This window comes from Leucopleurus acutus (genome assembly GCF_964270905.1).
Source record: "Leucopleurus acutus genome assembly, chromosome: 2".
Lineage (NCBI taxonomy): Eukaryota > Metazoa > Chordata > Mammalia > Artiodactyla > Delphinidae > Leucopleurus > Leucopleurus acutus.
This window is the reverse complement of record NC_139143.1, coordinates 183845143-183873035: the sequence shown is the minus strand read 5'-3', so window position 1 is coordinate 183873035 and position 27893 is coordinate 183845143. Positions and strand designations below refer to the sequence as shown.

General features: G+C 54.3%; 1 protein-coding gene across 5 annotated transcripts in view; it reads right to left on the bottom strand.

Moving 5' to 3' along the window:
• Window positions 1–5432: 5432 nt before the first annotated feature.
• The window catches only part of DHRS3 (dehydrogenase/reductase 3), a gene marked incomplete at its 3' end in the record, with an annotated part of 41135 nt that continues 18674 nt past the window's right edge, over window positions 5433–27893 (bottom strand). For 4 of the 5 annotated variants that reach the window (XM_082834005.1, XM_082834006.1, XM_082834003.1 and 1 more), the window contains 5 exons: window positions 14636–14779; window positions 13707–13826; window positions 13111–13349; window positions 8631–8756; window positions 5433–5941 (listed from right to left, as the gene is read on the bottom strand). In XM_082834005.1, coding sequence (XP_082690131.1) covers window positions 5857–5941; window positions 8631–8756; window positions 13111–13349; window positions 13707–13826; window positions 14636–14779 — 714 coding nt within the window. Of the gene's footprint in view, window positions 5942–8515; window positions 8757–13110; window positions 13350–13706; window positions 13827–14635; window positions 14780–27893 lie in introns of those variants that run through there. The other variant, XM_082834002.1, reaches the window with a different exon arrangement.

Below are 27893 nucleotides of genomic sequence, written 5' to 3'. Positions count from 1 at the left end.
ACATGCTGCGGTGGTGCCTGAACATGTGACCATCAACGTTGGCTTTATTATTCAGGGGCCCGTGTGGGTGTATACATACAGGAAGGTGGTTGTGATGTTGACTGTCTCTGACAAAGGTTCCGCCCCTCTTCACTCAGACAGCAAATATTTACCGAGTGTCGCCTGCACCTTGAACTCTCCTAGGTCCTGAGAGAAGGTGGACCTGCCCTTGGGCTCCTGGAGTGGCTGTTGAGAGGGGAAGAGAAAGCCAGACAGACCAAGAGAGCAAGTGAATAGTAAAGACCCAATGATGCCGGGGAAACGACTGTGGTAGACGCGTGCGACGGGAGATTCTTTTAGCCACGCGAAGGAGCAAAGTCCTGCCACGTGCTACAGCTCGGAGGATGAACCCTGGAAACATTATGCTAAGTGGAAGAAACCAGACACAAAAGACCACATCCTGCGTTTATGCTCCAAAATCTGTTTGTGGCGACAGTTGCACAACCCTGTGAGTACACTAAGCGCCATTGAATTGTACGCTTTCAATGGGTGTGTTGTGTGGTGTGTGAATTATATCTTAATAAAGCTGTTATATATAAAAATAATAATAATGGCAAATGGTGAGACGGGTGATGAAGGAAACAAGTGAAGGCTGAGATGGGGCAGCCCAGGCCACGGTGGGCCCGTGGGGCGTCTCCCAGAGGTGACATCTGAGGCTTGCAGGCGGGGATGGGGGGCCCGTGCAGAGCCCCGAGCGCTCCTGGAGGCCGGCCTGTGTGTCCTGAACTGGACAGGGGCCCTGGGCCTGATCATGCTGGACTGGACCTGGTAACCTTAGCCCCCTAACACATGGCCTCAAGGCCCTGTAGAAATACTCCATCACAGCTGCTTCAGTGCAGAGAATTCGGTGGCCTCCCAGGTCACACTGGGAGGACCGGCTGCTTTTCCCTCCAGCCAGCTCCTTGAGGGCTCTGACTCCGAGGCCTGCAATCCGCCCGAGGGGATCCGCCTGCCCAGAGCAGCTTCCCAGCGGGGCCATGGCCAGCCGTGCCTGGGGGGACTTCTGTGTTTATTTTCTTCCCGAGCCACTGAGGGATTTGGGGGCAAAGGCCCTGCCCAGAGCCAGCAATGATGGGAGACGCCAGAGCAGTGTGCCTACCCCTGCACCCTGTGGACAGCAGCCCCTGTTCCCCATGGAGAACCTCCCCGACCCCCCTGGGCCCCTTTGCTCTGTCCTCCCCAGGGCGTCCCCAGCCCCTGCCCCCACTGCCCACGTTGGGGTCTTCTGAGCCACAGTTTCCTCCCAGTCTAACCACAAGGGAGCCAGCCAAGCGTTGGAGGGTGCTGCTATCACAGGCCAGGCCAAGATGGCGGCCCCAAGAATCCTGCGGGGCAGCAGGGTCCCTGCGGGGAGCCGTGGGAGCTGCCAGCACCACACCATCCCCTTGAGCTTCCCAGCCCAGGAAGCAGGAGGGCGGGAACGTCTGGTCCATGCTGCAGGTAGGAAAGCTGACATCACACACAGGAGGTCACAGAGCCAGTGGGACTCCAGAGTCTGGGTTTCTCCCCCAAGATACTGGTCCTCCCACCTCTTGGGGAGCCTCCTGGCCTCCTGGTGGGTTGGGAGAAGCTGGGACCCAGGGGTCTGCTGCTCTGCTGGAAGCTGAGAGCCTCAGGGGACCATGAGGGGTGAGGGGGGCACAGCTGGACCCTACACGGCTGAGCGGCAGGGGCTCCCAGGCCCCGGCTCTGGTCCATAGCAGGTGGCCTTCAGTTTATGAAGGGAAGTGCGTTAAGGAATGTTAATCAATGGAATCTCCGTCTAACAGCCCCAGTCTAAGGCGCAGAGTGACTGGGGTGCCCACGAGCTGTTGCAGGCCCTCCTTCTGTGTCGAGGGACATTGTTATCTCCTGGCTTTGCCTGAGGGGAGGGCTGTCTGTGTATAGATATTCTCTTCACATAGACCTCTGGGCTCTTATTAATGACGCCCACCCGCCCCCTCACCCCGCCCCATTTGAAAGGCCTTTCCGGAAAGTTGGAGAAGATTCCTCAGAAGCAATCCCAGATGTGCGGGTAGGAGGGCCCCACCCACTCTTCAGTGACCCCCATGCCCATCCCCTCCTGCGACTGTTCTCGTCCCTCCGTGCCTCTCGGCACTTGGGCTGCAGAATTTGTATGTTTGTGACCTAGTTCTTTTTTTGTCCGTCATCAAACTGGGCTGTCCCTAGGGGCGTGCGCTGCCTGCCCCATGAGAAGGGCTCTTGGGGGGGCTGGGCTGAGCCCTGCGGTCAGGTCCCTCCCGACCACCCGTTTGGCTTGAGGAGAAGGGAGTCCACTTTCCAAGCCTTCTGGCCCTGGGAGCAGGACAGTGGCCACAGGACTCCACTCCGGACCACTTGCCGGCCCAGAGAGCCTGGTCCCCTGGAACCACGCCTGGATGCGCTCGGGTCTGGCGCCTCCCCCTGCCCACTTCCAATCTGGTTCCCTTTGGAGATGTGGGGAGGAGCCCCAGGCGGGGCAACTGGGTCACCTCCCAGGGCCCAATTCTTCTTTGTAGGGTTGGCACACGCCATTCTGCACCTCGGGGGATTCAAGGAGCCGGAGTTCATCGCTTGTCACTCTCCTTTGCTTGGCTAAGCTAAGGGACGCCAAGCTAAGGGACAGAATTAGCTCTTTGCTTTAACTCTCAAGGCTCCCCAAGTGGCTGAACCATCGGCGGACGGAGCGGGACGCGTCCTCCTGGGAACCTGCCCAAGGCTTTTTCCCTGGTTCCTCTGGGAAAAGATCCAGAAAAAGACTGAAAGTATCCCAGCGGAGAGGGAGGGGGTAGGGAGGGACCAGGCCCTGCCCGGCTGTCAGGAGAAGCCCTTGGGGCTCTGGGAAGACACGAGGTCCCCCTGAAGCCAAGACAGCGATTCTGTTCTCAGTGTGCCCTGGGGAGGGCTGGCTGGGTCTCGTCGCTCCCAGATCCACTCAGACCCCTGGGGTCCTCACTGCATTCCCGGACTGCAGGCCAAGTGCCCAGTTTCACAGAAGCCTCAGAAGTCAAATCGTCTCCAAAAGGCCATGAGCCAGCTCGTGAGCACGGAAATGGGCCGCCTCCCAAGGATGGCCAGAAAAGTCGGGGCTCAGCACGCAGAACCGCCTTCCTTCCTCATCTATCCCTGACCACTGAGATGTGCCATGCCTAACTTATCTCCTGTGACAGCCAGTGACAGGCACCTGGCCTGAGGTGCCGGGACAGCAGCGGGGCAGGCCATGCCCAGTGGACCCGCCCACGTTGTGTCCACACGCCAAAGTGGGGTGATGGTGCGGGTGTGGCCCTTCCGGGCCCGACCTCCACAGGCTGGACCCCTTCAGGAGCTTGCCCCCCACACACACACTTTGGTGACACACACCCTCAAGGGCCAAATTGAAAGTGACGAGTCCTGGCTTGGCATCCCCATCACTTGCCACAGTAAGTGAGGGAGTCAGGGAGAGCGGGCTTCAAATTCGGGCTCCGGTGCCCACAGGCCCTACAAACTTGGGCATACAATTTCCCTGCCCTGAGCCTGTTTTCTCACCTCTGAAGTGGTCTTTCTAATACCAACCCCCTGAAAGGTCAATGCCTCTTTGGGGCTCTGCTCAGAGCCTGGTGTGTATCACCTGGAAGCCACCCCATCCCAGCGCAGTATCTCTCTGCCTCTTCCATCCTCTGCCTACATTTCCATTTTTCCTTCTATTCCTATGGACAGCTCCTTCCACGGCGTGGCAGATTGCATTATAGTTCAAAATTACTGACCACTCCTCCAGGGGGACTGTATGCCCAGTGACATCCTCGGAGTGCTTGACTACAGGACCTGCTCTGGCCAATGGAACGTGAGCAGAAGTGATGCGCGTTGTTTCCAGGGAGAAAATTTCGGAGCAGGCGCACAGGTTCCCAGCTGTGTCTATTTCTGCCCCAAGGTGACGTCATTCCAGATGGAGGCTCCTCTGTCAGCCGGGGCCCTAGAGTGAAGGGGACACGGAGCAGAGCTGCAGCCACCCTCCAAGGACAGGTGGCAACTGTAACACAAGCTCCGTTGTTGGAAGCCATGGACACCTGGGGGTCATATTTATTTTTTGTTTTGGGGGGTTTTTTTTTGCGGTACGCGGGCCTCTCACTGTTGTGGCCTCTCCCGTTGCGGAGCACAGGCTTCGGACGTGCAGGCTCAGCGGCCATGGCTCACGGGCCCAGCCGCTCCGCGGCATGTGGGATCTTCCCGGACCGGGGCACGAACCCGTGTCCCCCCGCATCGGCAGGCGGACTCTCAACCACTGCGCCACCAGGGAAGCCCTGGGGGTCATATTTTGTCCGATACACATTGTAGATCTCGGAAGTCTTTAAAGGAGTTCCCGAGAGCTGACTTGTGTCTTCCGCTGCTGCTCGGTGCAGTGGGTGAATGACAGTTAAGATGTTAAGCTTCAGGGCTTGGCGGCTACTCAGTAGGTGCTCAATAAACAGTGGATGTGGTCGTGACTTGGCATCTCTGCACACAGACCAGACTGACGACCAGCTGAGCTGCAATCCTACTCTTCCTCTCGCGTGAGTTGTGCAAATGTGCAGGCTTGGTGCCACGCTCCAGCACGCTTCTCCCCTGAATTCGTGCCTGTGGTCTCCTCCGTCATCTCCTGGAGCCACTGCCTGCTCCCCTCCCCCACCCCGCCACCCACCTGCCAGAGCTGTGTGGATGGAGGCGCCTTAGATGAGATTCCATTGTCCACCTGTCCCCCGGCCCAAGGTCAGGTTTATTAAGCTTGCTGCAGCAGGAGAGGATGCACACCAGAGGAACGCTGGGGCATCTCTCCCCACATCTCCTTGGCTGTCATTTTTCTCCATTGACTGAGCCCACGTTAATCCCCTCTGCCGTTCCAGACCTCCCTCTCCTTTGCTATTTCACTTCTACCCCCTGCAGTCAAACCTGGCCCAGGGGCCCACAGCACCCCCTTAGCACTGGCCTTGCTGTGCTGGTGGTCTTCTGGATTTGGGCTGAATTTTGGGCAACATTCCCCTCTCAGCACCCAGCACGTGGTAGGTAGAGAGGAGGGGCTCGATAAAGCCTGGTTCTGCTCTGCTGAGTTGGTGGCCTGGTGGCTGGTGGGGCTGTGGAAGGACAGAGAGCTGGTCTCTGCAGACTAGGTCACTATGGTCCTACCAGGGATGCAGGTAGGAAGGCAAAGTGCCCCCCAACCCATGGCTGTTGGGCAGGGCCTGGCAGAGCTGGCAAGGAGCCATGTACCCCCAGGCCTGGGCTCCAGCTTCTCTCCCGATCTCTGCCTCCTTCTTGCCTACTCCACTCCCGGCAGCTGGGGACCCTGAGCAGACCAATTCTCTCTCAAAGGATGGGGTGTTGTGGTTGGGTCTGGTGCCTTCCCCACTGACCACTAAGGACCAGAGGTCAAGGATTTCAACAAAGGAATTCGCAAAAGCCATCTCTCTTTATTTTGTATTCCTGCCGTTCAACCAGTTTGCACAAGCTGAGGATGAGTGGAGTTTGGAGGGGAAGGAGGAGTGCGTGGGCACAGACCCTCCCGGAAATAGTCTACGCACATTGCCGAGGCTGGTTAGACTTGAGAAGCGATTTAACAATAAACTCTACAGAATCAGAAATGTACAAAAGTGTCAAGGCAGCTGCTGGCTGGTTTCTTGCCTCCCCACGGGGGTCAGAGTTACACCCGTCAGTCCTGTGCAAAGGTCCTGGGGCTGGCCTGGGGGCACAGCCAGATTCCTCCCCAGGGGAGGAGCAGTCCTGCTCATGCAGCAGAAGTGTGTCAAGGGACAGGCACATGGGCGTGTGCCCAGGTGCCCACGCCCCCTCAGGTTCTGTGGCTTTTAAGCCTGTCTCTGCGTCCTGCCTTTATGTTCGCCCTTTGAAAGTGTTCATGCAGGTGTAGGTTCCTGAGAATTTGTGGATCTCCTCGAGGGCAGCCTGTGGGAGTATGCTGGTGGAGTGGGGAGGGAAAAGAGAAGATGGTTAGTGGGGAGACCAGTGGCCGGGTCACTGGTAGCCACACAAGGGGTGTAGTAAAGTGATGGTTCCCATAAGCTCTCCCCACCCCTCTCTCCAACATACACCGGCTCCCCCGACAAGCCACCACTACCCACCCCTCCATGGAGGAAGGGCTTTCAAGTAAGTAGGTAAATAGCTATTTACAAGGTAAAGGGTGGGTGTTACAAACTTTCAAAGCCACACTCTTAGCATTTTAGGGCCCAAACGTATCTCAGAGATCAATTAACTCCAAATGCCACTTATTCAACAAATATTTACTGTGTGGGGCTGAGGAGTTAGGTACTGGGTGTCACCTCCTCTTTTTTTCCCCATGTATTATTTATGAAACAGCCACACTGTGCACATGATACAGTTGATGCCAAAATCTGTCCTCTCTGCCGTCTCAAGATTCTCAGCCAAGTTTGTTCCACTGCATAGTGATGTTTTCCTATAGGTGGGACCTCAGGTGTTGCTTCTCATCCTTTATGTCCCTCCAGATAGTAAAACACCAGCATATACCTTCAGGCCTTGTTCTTTAGCATGACACAATTTCTTGCTTCTTGTAGGAAACTTCCCAGACTCACCCCTAGGCCTTTCCTGGGGCTCCCCATAGCTCTATGCTTCCCCAACAACCCCCAGAGTTGTGCTTGCTATTTACTTGTCAAGTCCATGGGTGCCTCTGCGGTAGATATTTCATCTCCGATCCCGGCACTTAGCACAGGGCCCAGTAGAGAGACGCCCTCAGTTCCTCTGTTGAATGAAATTGAAGGGCCCTGGCCCATTCTAGTTGCAACACGGGAAAGCCTCACTTCCAGCTGGAGCAATCTGGAAGGCTTCCTGGGGGTGGTGGCACTAGAGTTGAGCCTGTGAAGATTTCTCTTGGGGAAGGTGAAAGGAGGCGCGGTGCAGGGAATGGGGAGGGGCTGGCCTCTGCTTCTTGCGGGAAAGTAGTGGGGGATAGAACACAAAATGTAGGCTGGGTGCTTACTGTGGAGAGTGCCGAGGTGTTCTAGACAAACTAGCTTTTTTTCTAGAATGTCCCCAAGAGCTTCTAAGAAGCTCCCTGCGGTGGAAGATCAGCTTGGCTTTGGTGAGGATCCAAGTCCCTGCTCTCCAAGGCTCACAGAGGCGGCCAAGCAGCATCTCAAAGCAACAGTCAGGATGGACTGAGGGAGGCTGAGGTGTGGCCTGAATGCCCGGAGTCCCCTACTCTGTGTCACTGAAAGGGACTGATGTGTCCCCAGGTCCTGAGGTTTCTTGCCTGCAGTTAGAGTAGCTCCTCAGATGCCCACTGTGTCCACAGCAGCCAGAGGGGAACCTGGTTTCCTGGGGGTTGACATCCGATAAAGGCACTTGGGTGCTTCACCTCCTGAAAAGGCCTTTCAGGTCAGAGGGGTTCAGTCATCTGGGGGTTGGGGGCCCAGGGGAGCCAAGAGTCCACGGTCACTCGGGCTCCGGGGTCAAAGCTCTCTGTGCAGCACGAGAGGCCTATGAAAACAGTGTTTAGTGGGGCACCTGCAATGGCCCCTTCAGTGTGGGAGTGGGATGGGAATGGTTTGTTGCCCAGAGTCTGGAAAGTTCTAGGGAATGTGATACTGGGCAAATTTTGGAGGAAGATGGTCTCCTCTGTAAAGCCTACCCCCCAAGGTGGTCTGCCCTGGTAAATCCCACCAGGGATGTTTCTGTGAATCCCGAGCCTTTGGCAACGAAATCCCTGTCTTCCCCATTAACTGATGTTCATTTTAAAATTTGATTCTATTTTATTTTATTTTTGGCCGTGCCACACAGCGTGCGGGATCCTAGTTCCCCAACCAGGGATTGAACCCGTGCCCCCTGCAGCTGAAGCGCAGAGCCTTAACCACTGGACCGCTAGTCTTCCCTATTAGATTGAACTTCCTGAAGTCCAGGGCCAAGATTTAGTCTCTAGAATAGCAGTTCTCAGAGTGTGGCCCAGGAACCCTTGGGGGTACCTGAGATCTCTTCAGGGGTCTGTCTGCCAGGTCAAACTATTTTTATTATAATACTGAGACAGATTTTGACTTTTTAAGTCTCATTCTCTCATGAGTGTACAGCTGAGTTTTCCAGAGGCTACGTGACATGTGACATCAACAGATTAAAATCAGAAGCAGCTATGAGCATCCAGTTGTCTTCAATTAATTCAGATAATAAAGAGCTTTGCAAAAATATAAAATAATGCCATTCTTCTTACTACATTTCTTTTTTGGAAAATACATTTACTTTTCCCAAAAATATCATTTATGTTAACACTGAATGGATTTTTTCTTGCTATATATAAATGAATAAATGTATAAATCCCATAAAATATTTTCTCAGTTTTAATTTCTAATACAATAGATACAACTCACAGAGATAAAAGCACTTTGAGTTCTTCAATAATTTTTAAGATTGTAAAGGGTTCTTGAGACCAACAAGTTTGAGAACCGCCACTCCTTAGTAAGGATAGTATATCCATGGCACACGTGCCACTGCTCTCACTTTCACGCCCACAGCAGGCAGACATGACTAATCAATCACCGGGGTACTTTCTCTTGCCTGAGGTCTCTTCCCCACCAGGGTCCACAGGGAGAAGGGGAAATGGCCAGCATGAGCCTGACCCAGAGCTTCCTCCCCCAGCCCCATACCTTTTCAAGATAATGAGGGCGTGCATCGTCCACGGGAGGAGGAGGAGGGCCTGATTGAGCTGCACGGCTTCCACCGTCCTCCGGGCCACGGTCTCCGGCTTTAGGGGCGGGAAGAGGTTGGGGAACCTGCAGGCAGGAAGAGACAGTGTGGGTTTCCCCTGAGAAGCGAGCACTTCTGCTGAAAACCCCTGTGGCTAACATGTCAGGGTCATCCCTTTGGCTTCTCCTGTGTGGGAGACTTGATACCTGTTTGGAACACTCTCCCTGCCGCCCGGGATGTGTCAGGAGTTCCTCTTCCTCTCACTCCTCCCAGCGAGTCTCCCCTTGAGAATTGAGGGCTTCTAGCCCACCCACCCACCTGGGACCCATTCTTAGAGCACTGCAGAGGGCTCCCCCAAACCTCACTCACATCCCGTCTGGCCCTGCTAAAGCCCTCCTGGGGCCCCTCGCTCTGCTTTCAGTCCTACCCACTCTGGGCCTCACCTTTCCTCCTTCTCACCCTGCCTCAACGATCCTGGCCAACCCTGTCACTTAAGATCTTTCCCATCTCAGCTGTCCCATCAGCCTGGCTCCTTCCTCCCATCCACTCAGAGTGGCCTCTAATCTCGGCCCCCTGATAATTGCCTTGACTGAATCGAGAATGGCCTTGCCTGTCTGCTTGTTTCCTGTGAATGGCCTGTCTCCCCCATCAGCCTGTGAGTTCCCCAAGGGCAGAAGTCTGGTGGGTCTTGCTCCCTGCTGTATGCCCTGTGTGCAGTGTCTGGGATATAGTAGGTGCTCAATAAATGCTTGCTGAGTGGGTAGACACTGAACGATGTGGCATTCCCCTACCACTTGCTGGTTTACTCACTCATTCCCTAATTCATGGATACACTCACCGATTCATTCAAACATCTACAGGGCGTTTCCATAAGGTTGATAAATGAATGAATGGCTGAGTAAGCAAACATCAGGGGGTTCTCATGCCTGTTCAGAGACATCTGACCTGAGACCCGTACAGGGATGATGTTCCCTTAGCGCCAGGCCTGCGCTGAGTGATCAACAGGCATCATTTGCTCCAACTGCCAGAGGAGGAAGCCGAGGCTCTGGGGATGGTGGGGACTGGGGATTCAAACCAGGCCCGCAGGAGCCCCAGACCCGTGCTCTGTCTCCCCTGTCCCTCGCTTGCTGCTTGTCCCACCGCTCCTGGGCCTATAGGTGCAGGACTGATGCTGCTGGCTCTGACCTCAGTCCCACAAAGGGCTGGTGAGCTGCTCCGGCACCAGGAGGATGGAGGGTGACGAGTCACCTGGGGATGATGTCACCCTGAGCAAAAGGCAACTCCTGGGCCCCCAGCGCGGGCTTGGCTGGCCTCAGAGAGTCCACAGAGCTCGCCCCCAACACTTGGCTTCCTTTGCCATCATGACGGGCTGCCAGGACACCCACGACCCTGCAGTCTGGAAGGGCTGGCCTCAGGGTCCTGCGGAGATGGACGCGTGAGACGGCTCGTGACGCTGGAGCCCCACAGACACGGTGGACAGTGTGGGTTTCCAGCCCCTACTTGGGCCAGGGCTGCTTCTGGGGGGACTGGAAGACAGGATGGACAGACCAAGCTCCGTGGGCTCAGGGGGCTCTTCCTGGTAGGATCCGTGTGGGAGAACCTGACAGAGGGGATACCTCACACACACCCGCTGGTGGGGCTTTCCCTTTTCCCTCCGTGGTGTGTGGGATGGGCACCCGGGGAACCGGCAGAGCTACGAACTCCCACGGAGGCTGCACAAACCCCTTGAAAGAGCACGCTCAGCCAATTTCTATCTGTGTCATCTTGGGCAAGTAACTTTGCTTCTCAGAGCCTCACTTTCCTCATCTAAGAAATGGGGATAAGAGCTCTCGCAGGGTTGTGGAGGGTCAAATGCAGAAGCGTTTGTAAAGTGTCTGGTGTGGCTGGAACATAAAGAAGATCAGTAAAGAGTAATTTACAAACAACAGCACCCACCTATATGGCCACTCTTGCCAGAAAAGCCATCAGTTTTGCCCTAAACATGTCTCCCACCCTCAACCCTGGGACGCTGCTAAGCATGGAAGCTGCTAAGCATGGTTGGAGAAGAAGCCAATGCTTTTCTTTCTTTCTTTTTTTCCCCTTCCTTCCTTCCTTCCTTCCTTCCTTTCTTCCTTTAAGAAATGGCAGTTGGTTAGGTACCAATCAACATTTTACTGCCCTTCTCCCAAGCCCTCAGGGCTCACCTGCAATCCACAGGTAACTAACCTTCACCTAGTGCTTACTACTTGCCAGCTGGCTAGTTGATTCACGCACAGGAGCTCATCTAGCCTGTGAGGCCAGGGTACCATTATCAATCCCTTCTTACAGACAAGGAAACCGAGGCACAGGAGAGCGAAGTAATTTGCCCAAGGTCACAGGGAGCTGGGATTAGGCCCCCGCAGCCTGGGCCCACATTCTGAGCCACTGTGGGAAAATGATCTGGGGGAGGCCTTGGGTTTCCTTCTTAAAGTGATGGAGAGGAAACTATGCCAGAAGGCGAAACAGGCACAGGGATGCGAGGTCTGTGAATGTCCTGCCCACTTCAGGGCACCCGATTAGAACCATGGGTCGCCACTGCGGCACTTCCATCCAATATGCATTGTTTGAGCACCTCCTGTATACCCAGATGAAAAGAAACCAAACCAAGACATCATGGGGGGAAAAAACCAACATGGAACATTAATAGTCATTAATCCAGCCGCCTCTAAATTCAGCTTCTATGATAATTTGCATATAAGTCAGGTGGAAATATATACATCTGTGATGACTGAAGTCTGCTAGGAAGACTGATAACTTATGCACTTATGAAGATGTCTGTTAGGAAAAATAATAAGAGCAGCAGTTCGTTACTGAGCATCTCACATGGCCTGGGCTTCACACTAGATACGTTACATGTGTCATTTCTAATTCTCTCAATAATCCTATGAGGTATTATTTTCACTTTGACAGATGAGCAAAGTAAAGCTCAGAGTGGTAACAAAACTGGTTCAAGATTTCATCACCCTTCAGTAGCTGAGGTGTGATTCCAAACAGGGAGTTGTGTTTTTTCCTTAATTTTATTGAAGTATAGTTGATTTACAATATTGTGTGAATTTCTGCTGTACAGCTAAGTGACTCAGTTATACACACACACACATATATGTTCTTTTCCTTTATGGTTTGTCACAGGATACTGAATATTGTTCCCTGTGCTATACAGTAGGACCTTGTTGTTTATCCATCCTATATATAATAGTTTGCATCTGCTAATCCCAAACTACCATTCCTTCCCTCCCCTGCCCTGCCTCCCCCTTGGCAACCAGAAGTCTGTTCTCCATATCTAAGGCTTCAAAACCAGGTGTTTTGATTCTTGATAGCAAAACCAGACTCAGTGATAATCACTAAGGTGTTCTGAGTGATTCCCACCCGATGCACTACGCCACATGCCTTCCACTCTCTCAGGAAACTCTCACAATGACACTTCCACGCTATCCTCATGTTTGGAAGAAGCTGGTGCATATCATTTAGAAAGCAAAATTATCATTATACGTTGCATTGCAAAAAACAAGGAAAATAGTTTTGGGATGATTCCACATTTTCATTTATCTATAATCTTATGCCCCTTCACGAGCGCACATCGTCATAGCACCATTTACTGGGCACTTACTATGTAACACATACGGTGTTGCATGCTAGACCCCATTTTATCCCTATCACAGAACCCTAAGGGTAGACATTCCCATCATCCCATTCTACAGATTAGCATCAGAGCGGGAACTAATCAAGGTCACACACACCCCAGGGGCCTGGCTCCAAAGCACAAGCTCTAAACCAGTGGTTCCCATTCCCGTTGATTTAAGTGGCCTGGAGGAGGGGTGGGTGGGCTTCGGTATTTCTTTAAACTGAGCTATAATTTGCATACAATAAAAGGCATAAATCTTGTGTCCAGCATGATCAATTTTTACCTATGTAACCCCCACTCAAATCAAGAAGAGAGAACATTTCTAAAAGCCTAGAAGGTTCCCTGGTGCTCTCTGCCAGGCTATGTCCCCACTCCTCTTGGGGTGGCCACTGTTCTGATTTCTATCACCTCGGTCCAGTTTTGCCTGTTGTAGAACTTCAGACAAATGGAATCATGCAGAGTGCACTTTTATGTCTCTGGTTTCTTTCTCTCAACATTTGAGATTCATCCATATTGTTCACTTACCAATACTTGGTTCCCTTTTTATAGTTGGGTAGTATTCCATTGCATGCATTTAACATGGGAACTCTGTACAAGCCCCCTGACCTGAGAAGCAGGACCCTAAACCACTATAGAACCCCACTGCCCTGCAGATGGAGAATCAGGTACGAGACCAAAAAGCCAGAGATAAAGGGTTCTGGGTTATTTTAAGATTTTGGGTCTCTGTGTGTAACGAGTCTTTCCCCTGATCCGATCTGCTGGAGGGACTTGGCTCGGAGAGGGGGTCCCCTGCCACTGACCTGACCCTCATGCCCTGGAACATCTCGGTACTGGTGTGGAAGGGCAGCACGGTGGTGGCACTGACGCCTGGACAGTCCAGCAGCCCCAGCGTCAGGCTCTCCATGAAGGCGAAGGCTGAGGCTTTGGACGTGCAGTAGTCAATGGCGCCGGGGATGGCAGAGAGCGCCAGCACGGAGTTGAGACACACGATGTGGCCGTTCTGCAGCTCCAGCATCCGTGGCAAGAAGGCCTTGGTGGTCTAAGGGTGGGTGGGGAGGTCAGTGTGCAGCAGCCACGGCTTCCAACAGCCCCTCTACCGCCCCCCTCAGGGAGAACAGACCAGCCTGTACACAACACACTACGCCAGCGACCAGGCTTTCCTGGGATGGGAGGCGTGCGGGCCGAGGGCACTGAGCCCCACATTTCAGAAAGTCCAGATGCCTCCTGGGGCCGGTCATTCGTCTTGTCCGGTCACCCTATCCTAGGACATCCCCCCTGGCCTGAGCCCAAGCCCTGGCGAGCCTCTCCCCACTCCCCTATAGCTCCCAGGATCCCTGGAGGGAAGAAGCATGTCACTGACATGCCCAGGGCTGGCTCAGGCTCAGGATAAACTTACCCAGAACTGGCCCAGGGTGTTGATGTGCTGGGACTTGAGAAGGGCATCATCGTCACTGTCCATCAGGCTCTTCCCATGGACCACGGCGGCGTTGTTCACCAGAATGGTGATGTCGCCCACCTGTGGGCAACAGGGGGTCGAGGGGCCGTTAGGGCGGGCAGCCCCAGTGGCTTGCACTTGGAGAGGAGGGACCTGGTCTTGGGAAGTCACATCACCTCTCTGAGCATAAATCTTGATTTGTAAGATGGGGCTAATAACCATACCAGGGTCGTTCTGGGGATCAGAAAGAATTTATGGCTGGGAATTCCCTGGCAGTCCAGTGGTTAGGACTTTGCACTTTCACTGCCGAGGGCCTGGGTTTGATCCCCGATCAGGGAACTAAGATCCTGCAAGCCGTGCAGTGTGGCAAAAAAAAAAAAAAAAAAGCAGAAAAAAGAAATAATTTATGACACATAATGTACCTGGCACAGAGCACATCTATAATAAATGAGGTTATTGTTACATAAAAATAGTTAACATTTACCATGTGTCAGATATCTAATGGTGGTTTCTGCTCTCTTGGAGCTCAGTGATGCATTCAGTCTAAATAGATGGCTGGAGTCGGGGATTTTCCCAGAGGGCAATGGGACATTTGTCCCCCAGGATCTAGGATAGAAACTCACAAGATCTAAACTTCCAAAGGGGACAACAGGTGATCAGACCGCTTACGTAATCAACCTATGCCCTAGTCCCTGCCCCCTGCAACACACACACGCACACGCACACACAACTTGGGCCAGCTTCGTGGGAAAGCCCTCCAAGATGCCCTGAAAATAGCCATTCTGCCATAGGCAAAGCTCTCTCCCAGGCCATGTGAGAATGTTCTCTTTGGCCAGCATTCCCCCCCAGTGTCTGGCAGAGCTGAGGCCAGCCCCTCGCAGGCTGCCCACCTTCTCCCGGACAGCTTTGGCCGTCTGGTACACCTCCTCCCGGTTGCCCACATCGCAGATGAAGTAGTGGCACTCGGTGCCCATCTGCCGAATCTCCTCCGTCGTCTCCTTCAGGCATTTCTCAGTCCGGCCCCACAGAACGATCTGGAAGGAGAGGATAGCAGTACTGAACACGGGGTCATTAAGGAAGCCATCGTGATTCAATGATTGCCACCAGCAATTCCGTATGTAATTTGCCCCAGGACTGGCCTCCCTGATTCCATCAAAGAGAGTATGCAAAGTCACAGTATGATTTGCTAAAGGGATATATATAGCCTACTCTGAAGGGAACCAAGAGTTTCTGAGCCTGTTCATGACCCATTGGTGGACGTGTGATTCACAAGTCTTTCTTACGTATTGCTTCCCGGAGGATGTCTCCTGTCGGCCCAATTCCAATGATCCTACCTAGTTAAAAGTAGTAGCAGAGCTCTTTCTGTACAATGTTCCAGAATGCTCTGAGCTAGAAACAAGCTGGCCTTCTCACCACTGAGGTCTAGAGCCCCACCGATGAACGGACTGCGAGGTTCTGACCGTGAGGTGCCTGGAGGCTGAGCAAAGCCTTCCCTTCCACCCAGCTGTGGTCCGGCAGAAGGAGGGCCGGGAAGACAGGCAGCTGGGCACCTCTGGGGCAGGAAACACGACCTCACCCCGCAGGTAATAAACGCGGGACTCATTAGACCAGGAAGTGACCCTGGCAGGACCAAGACATGAATCCTTAAAGGGGATTGGGCAAATTTATGAATGGCTGGCCATAAAAGGCCGGGCTAATTCTCAACCTTGACCCACAGGAGAATGACACTCCTTCCCATGGTACGTCGTTGGGTCCAGAGAGGCCCCTGTTGGTAAAAGAACCAGGGTCGGGCGACAGGGAACGAAGAATCCTGAGACCCAGCTTAATCAGCACAGAGGGAGAAAGGCTGGGGGCTGGAGAGAATCAGAGAAAGGAAGAGATAAAAGTCTCCTGGGGGATTAATCTAATGGGTTTCTATTTTTGTTTCTTCTCTTTCTTTTAAAAATTATTAATGAAATTTCTCCTTAAAAAATAAAACCTAACACGGAACCCCATATGTGAAACCAGTAAAAGGAACAAATTACACGTCCAACTCCATATTTTCTTACACTAAAAGCAACGAGAGTAGAAGGGCTGAGCTGGGAAGACAAACATTTTCAAGGGGGAGTGACGGATTAACTCCGGTCACGCCAGACCAGCATCTAACTGATTTCTGTACTTTGCTCTGGACTCGGTAAGGAGAAAAGTCACGCAGATAAGTAGTTGTTGGTGATAACCGTTTATCAATTGTTTACCTTGAAATCTCGGAACTTTCACATAACCAAAAAAGGCACAAAATGCGTTAGCTGGCGGGACACACAAATGTGTTGGTGGCTTCCATGGATTTGACTTTTTTATTAGAGTTTTTAAAACTTTCGAAATATTTCTTAAAGGAAAATAAAAGTGTTCTTTCAACTCTTGAAACATCTCTGGGAAAGCCCAGTTTGAAAACCCCACCTTGTCCAACCAGTTTATTTATTTTAATTGGAGTCTTGAAATACAGGAAAGGCTTTACGAGGGAGAATTCCATCAGCCACCCTCCACGACCACAAAAGTCCTTCAAGAGCAAAAGGTCTGCAATTAGACAGGCTCCAAGGGACACTTTCTTGTCTGTTGAACTAAAAACAGACTTAGAATGTGTTCCTCCAGGAGAGGCTGGAGAGATTCCTTCACGGAGAAGAGATAAACATCTGTTCAGGCATCTTCCACCATATCAGACCTCACTCTTGCCTGGTAGTCACTGTCATCGTAGTTTCCTTCCATCCTCCCTTGTCACCCCATCTGTCTGTCCATCCATCCTTCCTCACATCCATCCATCCACTCATCCATCCATCCATCCACCCCACTCCATCATCCATCCATCTAATTTCTGAGTATGTCAGTCTGAGGTGAAGGAAATCCTTGGCCTCCTTTCTCATACCCCGGTCCCTGCCTAACCCCATCCCACCTCCATCTCATATGGGGAACAGGACCCTGGGGCTTGCAGAGTTTCCTAGGGCCTGGCTGAGGATGAGAGAGGAGCCTCCGGGACTCTGAGAACTTCTGGACAAGAGAAGGCAAGCTTAAAGTAGGGGTAGGGGCTTGTTGGAAGGCGCAGCGGTCCAGGTGCCTGGGAGCACAAGAAAACCAGCAGACAGGGAACAGGGAAGGCCAGCTCGGTCTGCATGGCTGGAAGGACACCCTGGAGAGGGAAACAGGGGCTAGGGTGAGGGAGGCGAAACGAAGGCTGTGCCCCACTGTCTTCCATGTATATATACCCAGGTGGGACGCTGAGGTCTGGCCATGTCCTTTTGGGGGTCTGTTGAGGATGACCCTGGTGGGCTGGGGGGCTGGCCTCATGCTCTGTGCTCAGAGGCCCCGCCTCTCCGCAGACACTGTGACGGGTTTGCTTTCTGTCCTCCTCACCCCACCCACCCCTCTGAGCAGGGAGCTCCCGGGGCCCTTGATCCTGCCTTGTCCATTTCATATCTCAGGGCCCAGCAATGCACGTGCTATTTGTTGAGCGAATGAATGAAAGTTCATGGCCGTAGGTGGGACAGGATGGGAGGTGGTTAAACAGCCTCTCTGAGGCTGAGACGAGCCCAGTTTCCTCGACTGAGCCATTTAGGGTCCCAGAACCTTCAACACAGAGGCTGCTTAGCCCAAGAGTCAGCGAGACCCGGACTTTCACCCAGAGCCTCAAAACCACCCAGGACTGAGCTGTGAGGTGAGGCCCAGGCCGGTGTGTGTGCGCCTCACTGTGTGTCTCTCTCTGTACGTGTCTGAGTGAATGTGCCTCTCTCTGCACGCGTGCATGTGTGTGTGTGTGTGTGTGTGTGCAGCCTCTGCACTGCTGTGCATTTCCTCAGGCGAGTCCCTGGGGAGCCAGGCTGGGCATCTTCCCGTCTTAGGACCCAGGTGCGTCTCCATGGTGACAGGGAGGCCAGGGCTGGTCACCTCGATGGAGCCTTCCAGTAACTGAGCCACTGGGGGTGGGAGGTGAGGGAGAGCGCTGCGTGGGGGGATGGGGGTCCCTTCCTGGCTAGGAGCCGCCCAGTTGGAGCTGCTACAGCCACTGTCCCTCCTCTTCCAGTGCCCTGCCCGGACCCCTCTGGGGACCCAGAGTCACGGACCAAAAAAGGAACCTGGCAGGTACAGCTCAGAGGCTGGTCCGGGTGGCTTCTCACCAGAGTCACCTGAGGGTGACCCCGGACAGCTGACAAGACAGGAGTCCCACCCAGTGCCCAAATGCGGGTAAGGATGGGGTGGGCGGGAGGCAAGGGGCTGAGAGGAGCGTGGGGTAAGCAGCCTGAGGAGGGGGCAGATTTCTGAGCCCTTGGAACCCAACATGGCCTCCTCTTAATCAACTCCCAGGACAGGGCGCAGCTGGGGAGGGTCAGCGGCCCCGGGATTTACGCTTAAGCCGAGTTTATAAAATAAGAGCTCAGGGGCACTCGACACCCCCTGGCCTCCCCTCCCCTCGGGGGGCAAATGGCGAGCTTCCGTCCCGGGGAGGAGGAGGGAAGGGGGGGTGAAGACCTCTGGCGTCCCAGGCCTCCCAGCAGAGGCACGGGGTCCCGCCCTCCTCTCCCTCGGAGCTGACCTCGCAGCGAGCCTGAACCCCCGAGCAGCCCCCAAAGCTGAAGGCTATCACGAGCCACTTTTTTTTTTTTTTTTTTTGCGGTACGCGAGCCTCTCACTGTTGTGGCCTCTCCCGTTGCGGAGCACAGGCTCCGGACACGCAGGCTCAGCGGCCATGGCTCACGGGCCCAGCCGCTCCGTGGCATGTGGGATCTTCCCGGACCGGGGCACGAACCCGCGTCCCCTGCATCGGCAGGCGGACTCTCAACCACTGCGCCACCAGGGAAGCCCACGATCCACGTTTTATGGCTGAGGACACTGGCTCAAAGGCGCTGAGTTAACTCGTCCAAAGTCGCACTCAGTGGGTGGCGGGGGCAGGATTTGAACCCGGAGGCTTTGTCCTCCGTAGATGCACCCCTGAAACCCAAGGGACGGTGGGATTTTTCTGAGCATTGAGAATTCTGCTCCCAAATCCCCTGAGTCCTCACACCAGTGTTTATTCCCACCCAGACCTCAGCTTCATGTCCCTCAACATCCAAAACCCCTCGACAGGACCGCGCAGAGGGCCTGCAGCGGGCTGGGTGCTGTGCCTTTGCGGGATTTAACGGAGAGCAAAACAGACATGGTCTCTGCCTCAGGGAGACAGCGAAGGAATGAGAAAACAGCCAGACACAAACCGCTGTGAGTGGGATAAAGAATAAAAAGGGGAACGTTGTTGAAACTGGGACATTTCTGTGGTCGCTGTATTATGCCCGTTGTATATCTAAGGAAACTGCAACTCAGAGAGGCTAAGCAACTTGTCTGAGGTCACACAGCAACCAAGGGGCAGAGGTGGGATTTGAACTGAGGTTTTTCACCATGATTCCCTCTCCCAGGAGGAGAAAAGCCATCTCCTCTCTTCATGGAGTCTTGTGAGGATGAAACATGCAAATGCTGGCACCCGCCTAGTGTTCAGCATCTGCTCTCTGTTATTATTTCCCACGGAGAGGAAAAGCTGAGAAAATCACAGCACAGCCCCTTGATATACCCTCTTCTGCTGCCATTAGAATGATGAGAGTTCACACCATGGAAAAATGGTCAGGAGAAAAGGGTGCAGCATTACCCATATAGGATAATCTCAGCTCTAAAAACGTAGTAAGTTGGTGGACGTCACCAGGCTACACAAGAACAGGGCTTGTCTTGGGTGGGATCATAGGTTTGCTTCTTTGTGCTTGTCTATATAGGAAAAATGCCTCTGAAAGACAAGTTCCATCATTTATGATCTTAAAAAAGGAGGACAGAATAAAAGCTTTCCCACAGATCATTTCCAAAACAGGCCATTTTTCACACAAGTAACTCAGCACAGCCGGTCCAACCCTGGCTTGCTCCCCAGGTCCCTGGCATTGCCTCTTCAGGGCTCCCATCCACTGTGAGGTGACTATCTGCATGTCTCTCCCCACTGCTGAGTGAATGCATGAGAGAGCTCACTGGGGCTCCAGAGTTCCCAGCTTACACTCACTCATTACGCACTGTACTTGGCCCTGTGTGTGATGTCTCACCATTTCACATCTACATACTGTCTCCAGGAGGGCAGGAACTAAATCCCACCCATCCTGGGTTCACTGTGACCCTACCTAGTGCCCAGCACAGACTGTTTTTCTCTGTTTTAAATGCCAACGCTACTTGTGGACTCTTATTCATCCTGCAGAACCCTGCTTGAATGGCCCTGCAATTCTGAAGCTTCCCTGGCTCCTCCTTCCATCATCCCTACAACAATAACAACACCACTATATACTGGCTAACATTTATTGAACACTTTACATCCAAGTGTTTTCTCCTTTCATACTCACAATCCCACCAGTAGGTGTGACTTCTCTCTCCATTCCACAGGTGAGGTGCAGACAGATGAAATGACTTATCCAAGGTTACACCACTTATAAGCAGCGGCACAGTGTGACTCAGAACCCATGTTCCTGAGTGCCAACACTAACCCTTGTTTGTCCCGCCACTAGTGCACAGATGTGAGTGTGCTGGGCCTATTTGTGGACAAGCTCCTCCACAGGCTCGGGAGGTCCTCCAGCGAGTCAGTCATCTCCTGACCTCAGCATCCAGCATGGGCCAGGTACAGAGTAAAAGCCAACGAGCATTGTCTCATGGCACTGGTCCCAGGAGGCCTCGAGAAAAATCTGCTGATCAGAGAACAGCGAGCGCCTCTCCTCCACCCGGCCTTGCCTCCCTCACCCAGAGGGGCTCACACAAATGCTTGGCCTTGGCGTTCATTGCTGGAGTTCAGCTGTGGCGCATGGTCCCACCAGGGGCACGAGCTGGGTGGCCTCCGGGTGGGTCCCAGGAGGAGCATCTGTTTATAATTGGCAGCCCCGGAAAGATCTAAGTCCCTGGGCAGGTCTTTGGCAGGCATGTCCCATGGGCTCCTTGTTTTGGAGCAGAGCGGTGTTCAGCTGGCTTCCCAGATGGAAGGAAAATACCCACCAGACCCCAAAGCACGGCAGGCTGGGGAGGGGCGGGAAAGGCACAATGTGGAGGGCACATAGCTCTCCACGCCCAGCACCTCCAGCAGGAGGGTGTGAATAAAAATCTATCCTGTGGCCAGATGAGGACAAGCAAACAGCAAAACCGCGCGTGTGATACACAGCAGGTCGCCAGCAAGGAGAGGCTGAGTGGACACACCTGTGGGCGGGCAGGTCCTATTTGAAACACTGATATACACACTCTCAGTAGGTATGCCTGTAGGATAAGTTACATTTTGAGCTTCCTCCTCTTTCACATCCCTGTCCATTTCCAAAAAGAGACCTCTCTCTCTCGAGTAGAGTAGCCTAGAACATGGGCTCCGGAGCCAGATAGCCTTGGTTCAGTTCTCTGATCTACCACTTACACAAACTTGGAAAACTCACATAACCTCTCTATAAATTAAGGTTATGAAGCATCCACTTGGAAGGGTGGTTGGGAGGATGAGGAAAGGACATGACAAATGCTAGCTATTATTTTTATTATTACTACTACTTCTACTATTATTATTAACCCAGGAACAGAAATAGATCACCCCTTGCTCACAGAAGATCCCGCCATCCTCCACAAAACTGGAGTCACGGGGGTGGTAGATGCCTGGAAGACCCCAGCTGGGGCTTCTTTGCCTCACCTGTGGACACAGCCTTGACCGGGGTTGAACCCCAGAATCTTAGAGAGCTCCCCATTCCCATCCTTCCACCAGATTTAGAGGACCCTCCTTTGTTCACACCCCCAACCCAGGAAGGAGGAGACCAGCGTCAAAAGCGTCCAGCTGCAAAGCAGGCTGCGGGTCACCCATTAGGAGGATTTCTTAGGAGAGGTTTTCACGCTGAGCTCTGGGGACCCTGGGGGCTCTAATGAGGAGCTTCAGGGGCTGCCGAGGGGTGGGGGGCTTGGTAGACAGGGTCCCAAGCTGGCTCTCCATCCTCCATCATCCAGGCAGTGGCACTCTCATTGGGCTTCTATAGTAGTCATTTCTACAAAGATTCTGCTGCTAAAAAAAAAAAAAAAAGAATAAAGTTTGAATGCTAACACTCTTGATCACAGCCCTTTGCTCCTTAGGACGGAAGTTTTTTTTTTTTTTTTTTTTTCCTACGCATGAACCCGGGTTGGATGCCTCTAGCTCTCACCCATTGGGAGTGCTGGCCTATCACTCCCACATCCCCAACAAGCCATCAGCCTTTCTTCTTCCAAAAGGCAACTGATGACAGAGATCGGGTACCATCTCCAGCTGTCTCCTTCCTGGACTTCCTTTCTGCCTTTTCTCCTGGGAGCCCTGTTTCCAGACCCCTGTCTGCACCCTGCCCTTTGAGCAGCCTCAGGCTCATTACCTGTGTCCCGCTGTTGAGCCGTGACCTCAGCGGGTCACCACAGGGCCTCTCTCTTAGGGACGTAGGCCAGAGCCAGCCTTCCTCTCCGGCTCCTGCACCGCTGAGCGGCAGGCAGGGCCTCCCATGGAGCCGCGTGGTCGGATTGCACAGGCTCGTCCCCTGCCCGGGCCTGCAGAGAATGTTCTGGCTACTGCTGGCTCAGCTGTTGGAGAGGATTGTTTTGAAGCTCCTCAAATTAGATTGCCCAGCGGTGTCCTCTTCCCACAAGTCGCTGACCACAGCCTGGGGCCGGCAGAGACTTCCGGCCACCGTCCAGCTGGTCCCTTAGGAGGCACGGGGATGAGCATGAGGGCTCGCTACCTGCCTGCACTGAGCTCAGCACCTGCTGCGGTCTCTCACCTCGTCCTCTGGCAGCTCTAGGAGGGGGATACTGTACCCTTTTCATACTCGAGAAAACCGAGGCACAGGGGGCTATCCGATATACCCAAAGTTACTCAGCTGGTAGGTGGCAGAGCTGGAACTCCAACCTGCGTGGTCTGATGCCCCATCCTGTGCCCTCCGCCTCTGTCCTTCACCTGCAGGATCAAAGGGACCCTGTAAAAGGATGGATCCATTCATTGCACGGGCGTCCCACATGCCATGGGACAAGGACTGCACAGCGAGGCGTCCACATTCTGCGGAAAGAAGGAAAGACGCCACCCTGTCCTGGTACAGTGCCTGGTCTTCCTGACTGAGTATTTGCTGAATGGGTGACAGTGATGACCCTCGCCCCACTGCCAGGATACCGGTGGCCGTTAGAGTGCAGGTTGGCATGGCGCCCAGGGCTGGTGGCTGGGCGTATGCCAGGAGCATCCTTGGTTCCGTCACCTCCTTCACTGCTACCACTCTGGGCCCAGCCCCCATCATCCCTCACCTGGACCACAGCCATGGCCCAAAGTGGTCTCCCAGCTTTGACCTTTGCCCCAGTGCCCCTGCCTCGGTCTATTCTCAACAAAGTAGCCAGAGAGATCCTTCTAGAACGTAAGTCAGACCTTGTCACTCTGCTTACAACTCCCAGTGGCTCCCATCTCACCCAGAGCGAAATGTACAGTGTTTACTATGACCACAAGCCTGTCCTGCTCCAACGTGCTCCTGTCTCTCTGCCCCCTCAGCTCTTCCCCTCCCAGGGCTGACTGGTCTCCACCACATTGGTCTCCTTGCCTGCATAACCACCCAGCCGACTTCTACCTCAGGGCCTTCACACCAGCTGTTCTCTGTCCTCTTTGCCCAAGTGGCCCCCTCCCCACACCCTCTCTTCTTACAGGTTCTGCTCAAATGTCTCTTTACCTGAGAGGCCTTCATGTAAAGTCCTCCCGACCCCCACAGATATTCTCTCCCCAACACTACCCCTGCTTTTTAAAAATAATTTTTTATTAATAGTCTTTGTTTTTTAGAGCAGTTTTAAATTATAGCAATTGTGAGCAGAAGGTACAGAGAGTTTCCACTGAACTCCTACCACTGCCACATGCACAGCCTCCCCACTATCGACAGCCCTCTCCAGAATGGTACATGGGTTACAGCTGATGAACCTGTGCTGACACATCATTAGCACCCAAAGTCCATGGTTTACATTAGGGTTCACTTTGGCTGTCGTACCTTCTATGGGTTTTGGCAAATGTATAATGACACACATCTACCACTGTAGTATCGGGGAGAGTAGTTCCACTGCCCTAGAGATCCTCTAGGGTCTCCCTCCTTTCCTCTGACCCCTGGCAACCACTGATCTTTTTACTGTTTCCATAGTTTGGCCTTTTCCAGAATGGCGTATAGTTGGAATCATCCAGGATGTAGCCTTTTCAGACTGGCTTCTTTCACTTAGTAATATGCATTTAAGGTTCTTCTGTGTCTTTTCACGGCTTGATGGTTCATTTCTTTTCAGTGCTGAATAATATCCCATTGTCTGAATGTTCCACAGTTTATTTATCCATTCCCCTACTGAAGGACTTTTTTTTTTTTTGCGGTACACGGGCCTCTCACTGTTGTGGCCTCTCCCGTTGCGGAGCACAGGCTCCGGACGTGCAGGCTCAGCAGCCATGGCTCACGGGCCCAGCCGCTCCGCGGCACGTGGGATCTTCCCGGACCGGGGCACGAACCTGTGTCCCCTGCATAGGCAGGCGGACTCTCAACCACTGTGCCACTAGGGAAGTCTCTGAAGGACTTTTTGGTTGCAAGTTTTGGCGATTAGGAATAAAGCTGCTATAAATATCCGTGTGCGTGTCCCTGCTTTTTGAACTTCCCAGATCTCTTCTTTTTCAGTCGCTGAGACATGTCTCCCTCCGTGATGAACGCCTCATGTCCCCGAGAAGAGAGGGCACCCCCTCAAAACCTAATACCACTACCTGCCAAGAGCTACAGCTCACAGAACCAAGTGTGACGACTCATCTAATCCCATCTCATCTTTAGTGTGATTCTTGGGAACATTTCTGGTTCTAAGACCGCTGGAAAAACCCTCCAAACCCTCCAGGCTTCGAAACCGTCTCGAAGCCTGACTCTATGGGAAGGCAGAACAACTTCTCACTTCCAGCCAGAAACTCAAGGGCTGTGCCTCTCCCTGTCTGTCCTCAGACCGCCCTTGGCAAAACACAGGGGTGGGGAAATTCGGGCCAGAGTCACCAGCTGAAGCCCCCTGACCATTGCCCCAGTTCCTCCCTCTTGACCTCTGATGGAGAACTCCAGGTGACCTTGAGGTGGGGCTACCGAGGAGGGGAGAGGACAGGCAGCATTTGCAGACCACTCTCCAGCCTGGTGCAGGCCTTCAGTATTACCATCCTGAGAAATGGGACCGTAAATCCCGTGCTCAGACAGGCTGAGTAGCTGGGCATATGCCAGGAGCATCCTTGGTTCCGTCACCTCCTCCACTGCCACCACTCTGGGCCCAGCCCCCATCATCCCTCACCTGGACCACAGCCATGGCCCAAAGTGGTCTTGAACCCAGACTCCAAAGCAACACTTGAACCTGGACTCCAAAGCCAAGCTCTCTCACTACTCCCTGTCCTGCCTCATTCACTCATTTGTTCATTCACTCACTCATTCAAGGAGTAATTTATTGGGTGGTGACTGGATTGCCAGACACTGTTGGAGGCCCCGGGATACAACAGGAAATAAATTCATCCCACTCTCCTGGAGTTTGCTTTCATGTGTGTATGGGGAAGATGGGGGCCAACGGACAATAGACGATTGACCATATAATATATAAAGGTGGCCAAAAGTGCATGGAAGGAACAGGAAGCTTTGTAGGGAGGCTGGATAGAGTGATTGTGTGGTGGGAGTGATATTTAGATGGGGATGGGGGACAGGGAAAACCTCTCTGATTTGGGTAGAGACTTAAGGGAAGTGAAGGAGGAAGCCATGCAGACATCTGGGGAAGGAGCATTCCAGGCAGAGGGAACAGCCAGTGCAAAGGCCCGGGGGTAGGAATGAGTTTGGTGTGTTCAGGGGACAGCAAGGAGGCCAAGTGGAAGAGCTGAGTAGGAGACGTGAGGTGAGGGGCTGTAGCCATGGGGTGGTGGTGGGGGTGGTGCGCTTTGAATTCTCTTCCCAGTGAGGTGGAAGTCCTTCGGAGGGTTGTGAACAGACGAAGGACAGCTCTACTTGGATTCTGGAACGAGTTCTGATCGCAGCACTGGGGGTTTGGAATGGGGGCGGGAACCAGGGAGGTGGACGAGGGCCCTTGAGGAGCTGCTGCTGCACCCACAGGTGACCGATGTGATAGGTGGAGGTGAATGGGGCTGGGGCACTTGGGGGGAGGTGATGGAGGAGGATGGATTCAGAGGAAGAGGGGTGCCAAGAGGGCCCTAAAGGGTTTGGCCTGAGAAAATGGAAGAACAGTGTTGCCATAACTGAGGTCCTGAGCCTCCTCTCCTGGGAAGGCGGGCTTTGGCAAGTTCCAGGTATGGACGAAGAGAAAGATCCTGACTTAGGTCCCTTCAGCTTCCAGAAAACTCAGCCTAAGCGGAGGGAGGGGCGGGGCAGTGAGGGAGGAAGGAGTTCCAGGTGGAGGGTGCCTGGATGCGGGCCAAGCAGGCCAGCTACCCACCTAGCGTGCCCGGGTAAACACACCGCTTGCCAGTAACAAAGTGGCCGGCCATCGCGGCCCGCTCCGTGCAGGGAGGCGGGTCCCCGCTCACATGATGGGGTGAGGGGGTGGCAGGAGTCGTCGCCGGGGGAAACCTCAACGGATCCGGCAGGAGGCTCCAGGAAGTCCTTCTGAAAATGGGCCCAGGGACGGGCGGGCGGCGGGTGGGGTCCTGCGGTGGTCCCGAGAGGGGCTGGGGTGGGACTGGGCTGGAGTCCCGTGTGGGGATTGGGCCGGGTTCCCATTGGGAGGACGGGAAAGGGGTGGAAGGGGTAGGGGAAGGGTGGGGGTGGTGGGTGTAGATGGGGAGGGTGTGGGCGGGGCTGTGGCCGGAGGTGCCGGGAGGAGCAGGGGCTTCACAGGTGGGGTCTTTGGAGGGTGAGGAGGGGCGTCGTGTTGGAGGTGGGGCTGGGGATGAAGAAGGGGAAGGGGCAGCGGGGAGGAGAGTGGGGCTGGGGGCGGGGCGAGGATGGGGAGGCCGCAGGGGCGGCGGGGCGGGGCCAGGTTGGGGTCGGGCGTGGGGGGGGGGCGGAGGGGGGAAAGGGTCCCCTCCCTCTGCGGGGACCGCCCGCGCTTCCTCCCTCCGGCCGAGCGGTAAACAAACGCCGTGATGTCACCCGCGCCGCTGACCTGCGGCTGAACCCGGAGCTGTAAATGAGATGCAAGGTGCCAGCAGCCTCCAGGCCGCGCGGCCTGAGAGCCACACACGCTCCTCCGCGCCGGCCCGAGGTTACCCCAGCTGCACACACGGACAGGATGCTGCAAACGCCACCAGACATTGCAACACGCAGCCAGTCTGCTGGCCGCAGCGTGAACCTTCCCGCCGCCGCCTCCGCCGCCCCCCGGGCAGGCACCGGCCCAGCTGGAGCGCGGCCTCCCTCCTCCGGAGCATCCCTGGAGCCTGGCAGCTTCCACTCATCCGGGGTCAGCCTCTCCACTAGGCACCCCATCCCCTGCCTCCCCAGGGGGCCCCCAAACCCGAGAGTTGGGCCTCTGGGGTCAGCTTTGGGCTTTTCTGCCCAACAGACTAGGGAAGTGCTTGCCTTTGCACTCAGCTTTCTGGGAAACTTATTCGTCTTCAGCGAAGCCAGGGGCGCTGAAGGCCGTTTTTTCAGGTGGAAGCGGATGCCAACGTGTCCCGGTGGCTGCCCACTCCCCCACTCCCCAGGGCAGGGGGCTACTATTTCTTCCAGAGAGCTCCCAGAGCGGCCCTGGCCTGCCTACCCTTGGCAGCCCCAGGCTCTGAACCGCCCCTTGGGAATGGAAGTCCGCCTGACCTGGGCCAGGCCGACCAGCACTCTGCTCTGGAGTTGATTTGCTGTGTGACTTTTGCATGAGTCACTTGGCATCTCTGGGCTTCACCATCTCCCACCGGGGAAGTGGGGCGGTTTGAAACTGGCTTCCCTCTGCTGGTCTGGGGAAGGTCAAAAGTACAAGAAACCCTCACCAGGCTGCCAGGGCTGGTTAGAAGCCTCAGGTGCAGGGGCCTGGCCTGTGAGAACTTGGAGGCACTCAGAGAAGTCGGGGCCAGCCCTCTCCTTCCCCGCCCAGCCCCCCAAACTCAGCCTTCTGTGTTTACTGTGAGAAGCTGGGGCTATGGGAACATATGGGTAAATTAGTCCCTGGGGCCCCAGGAGCCCCTACATTGGCTCCCCTACT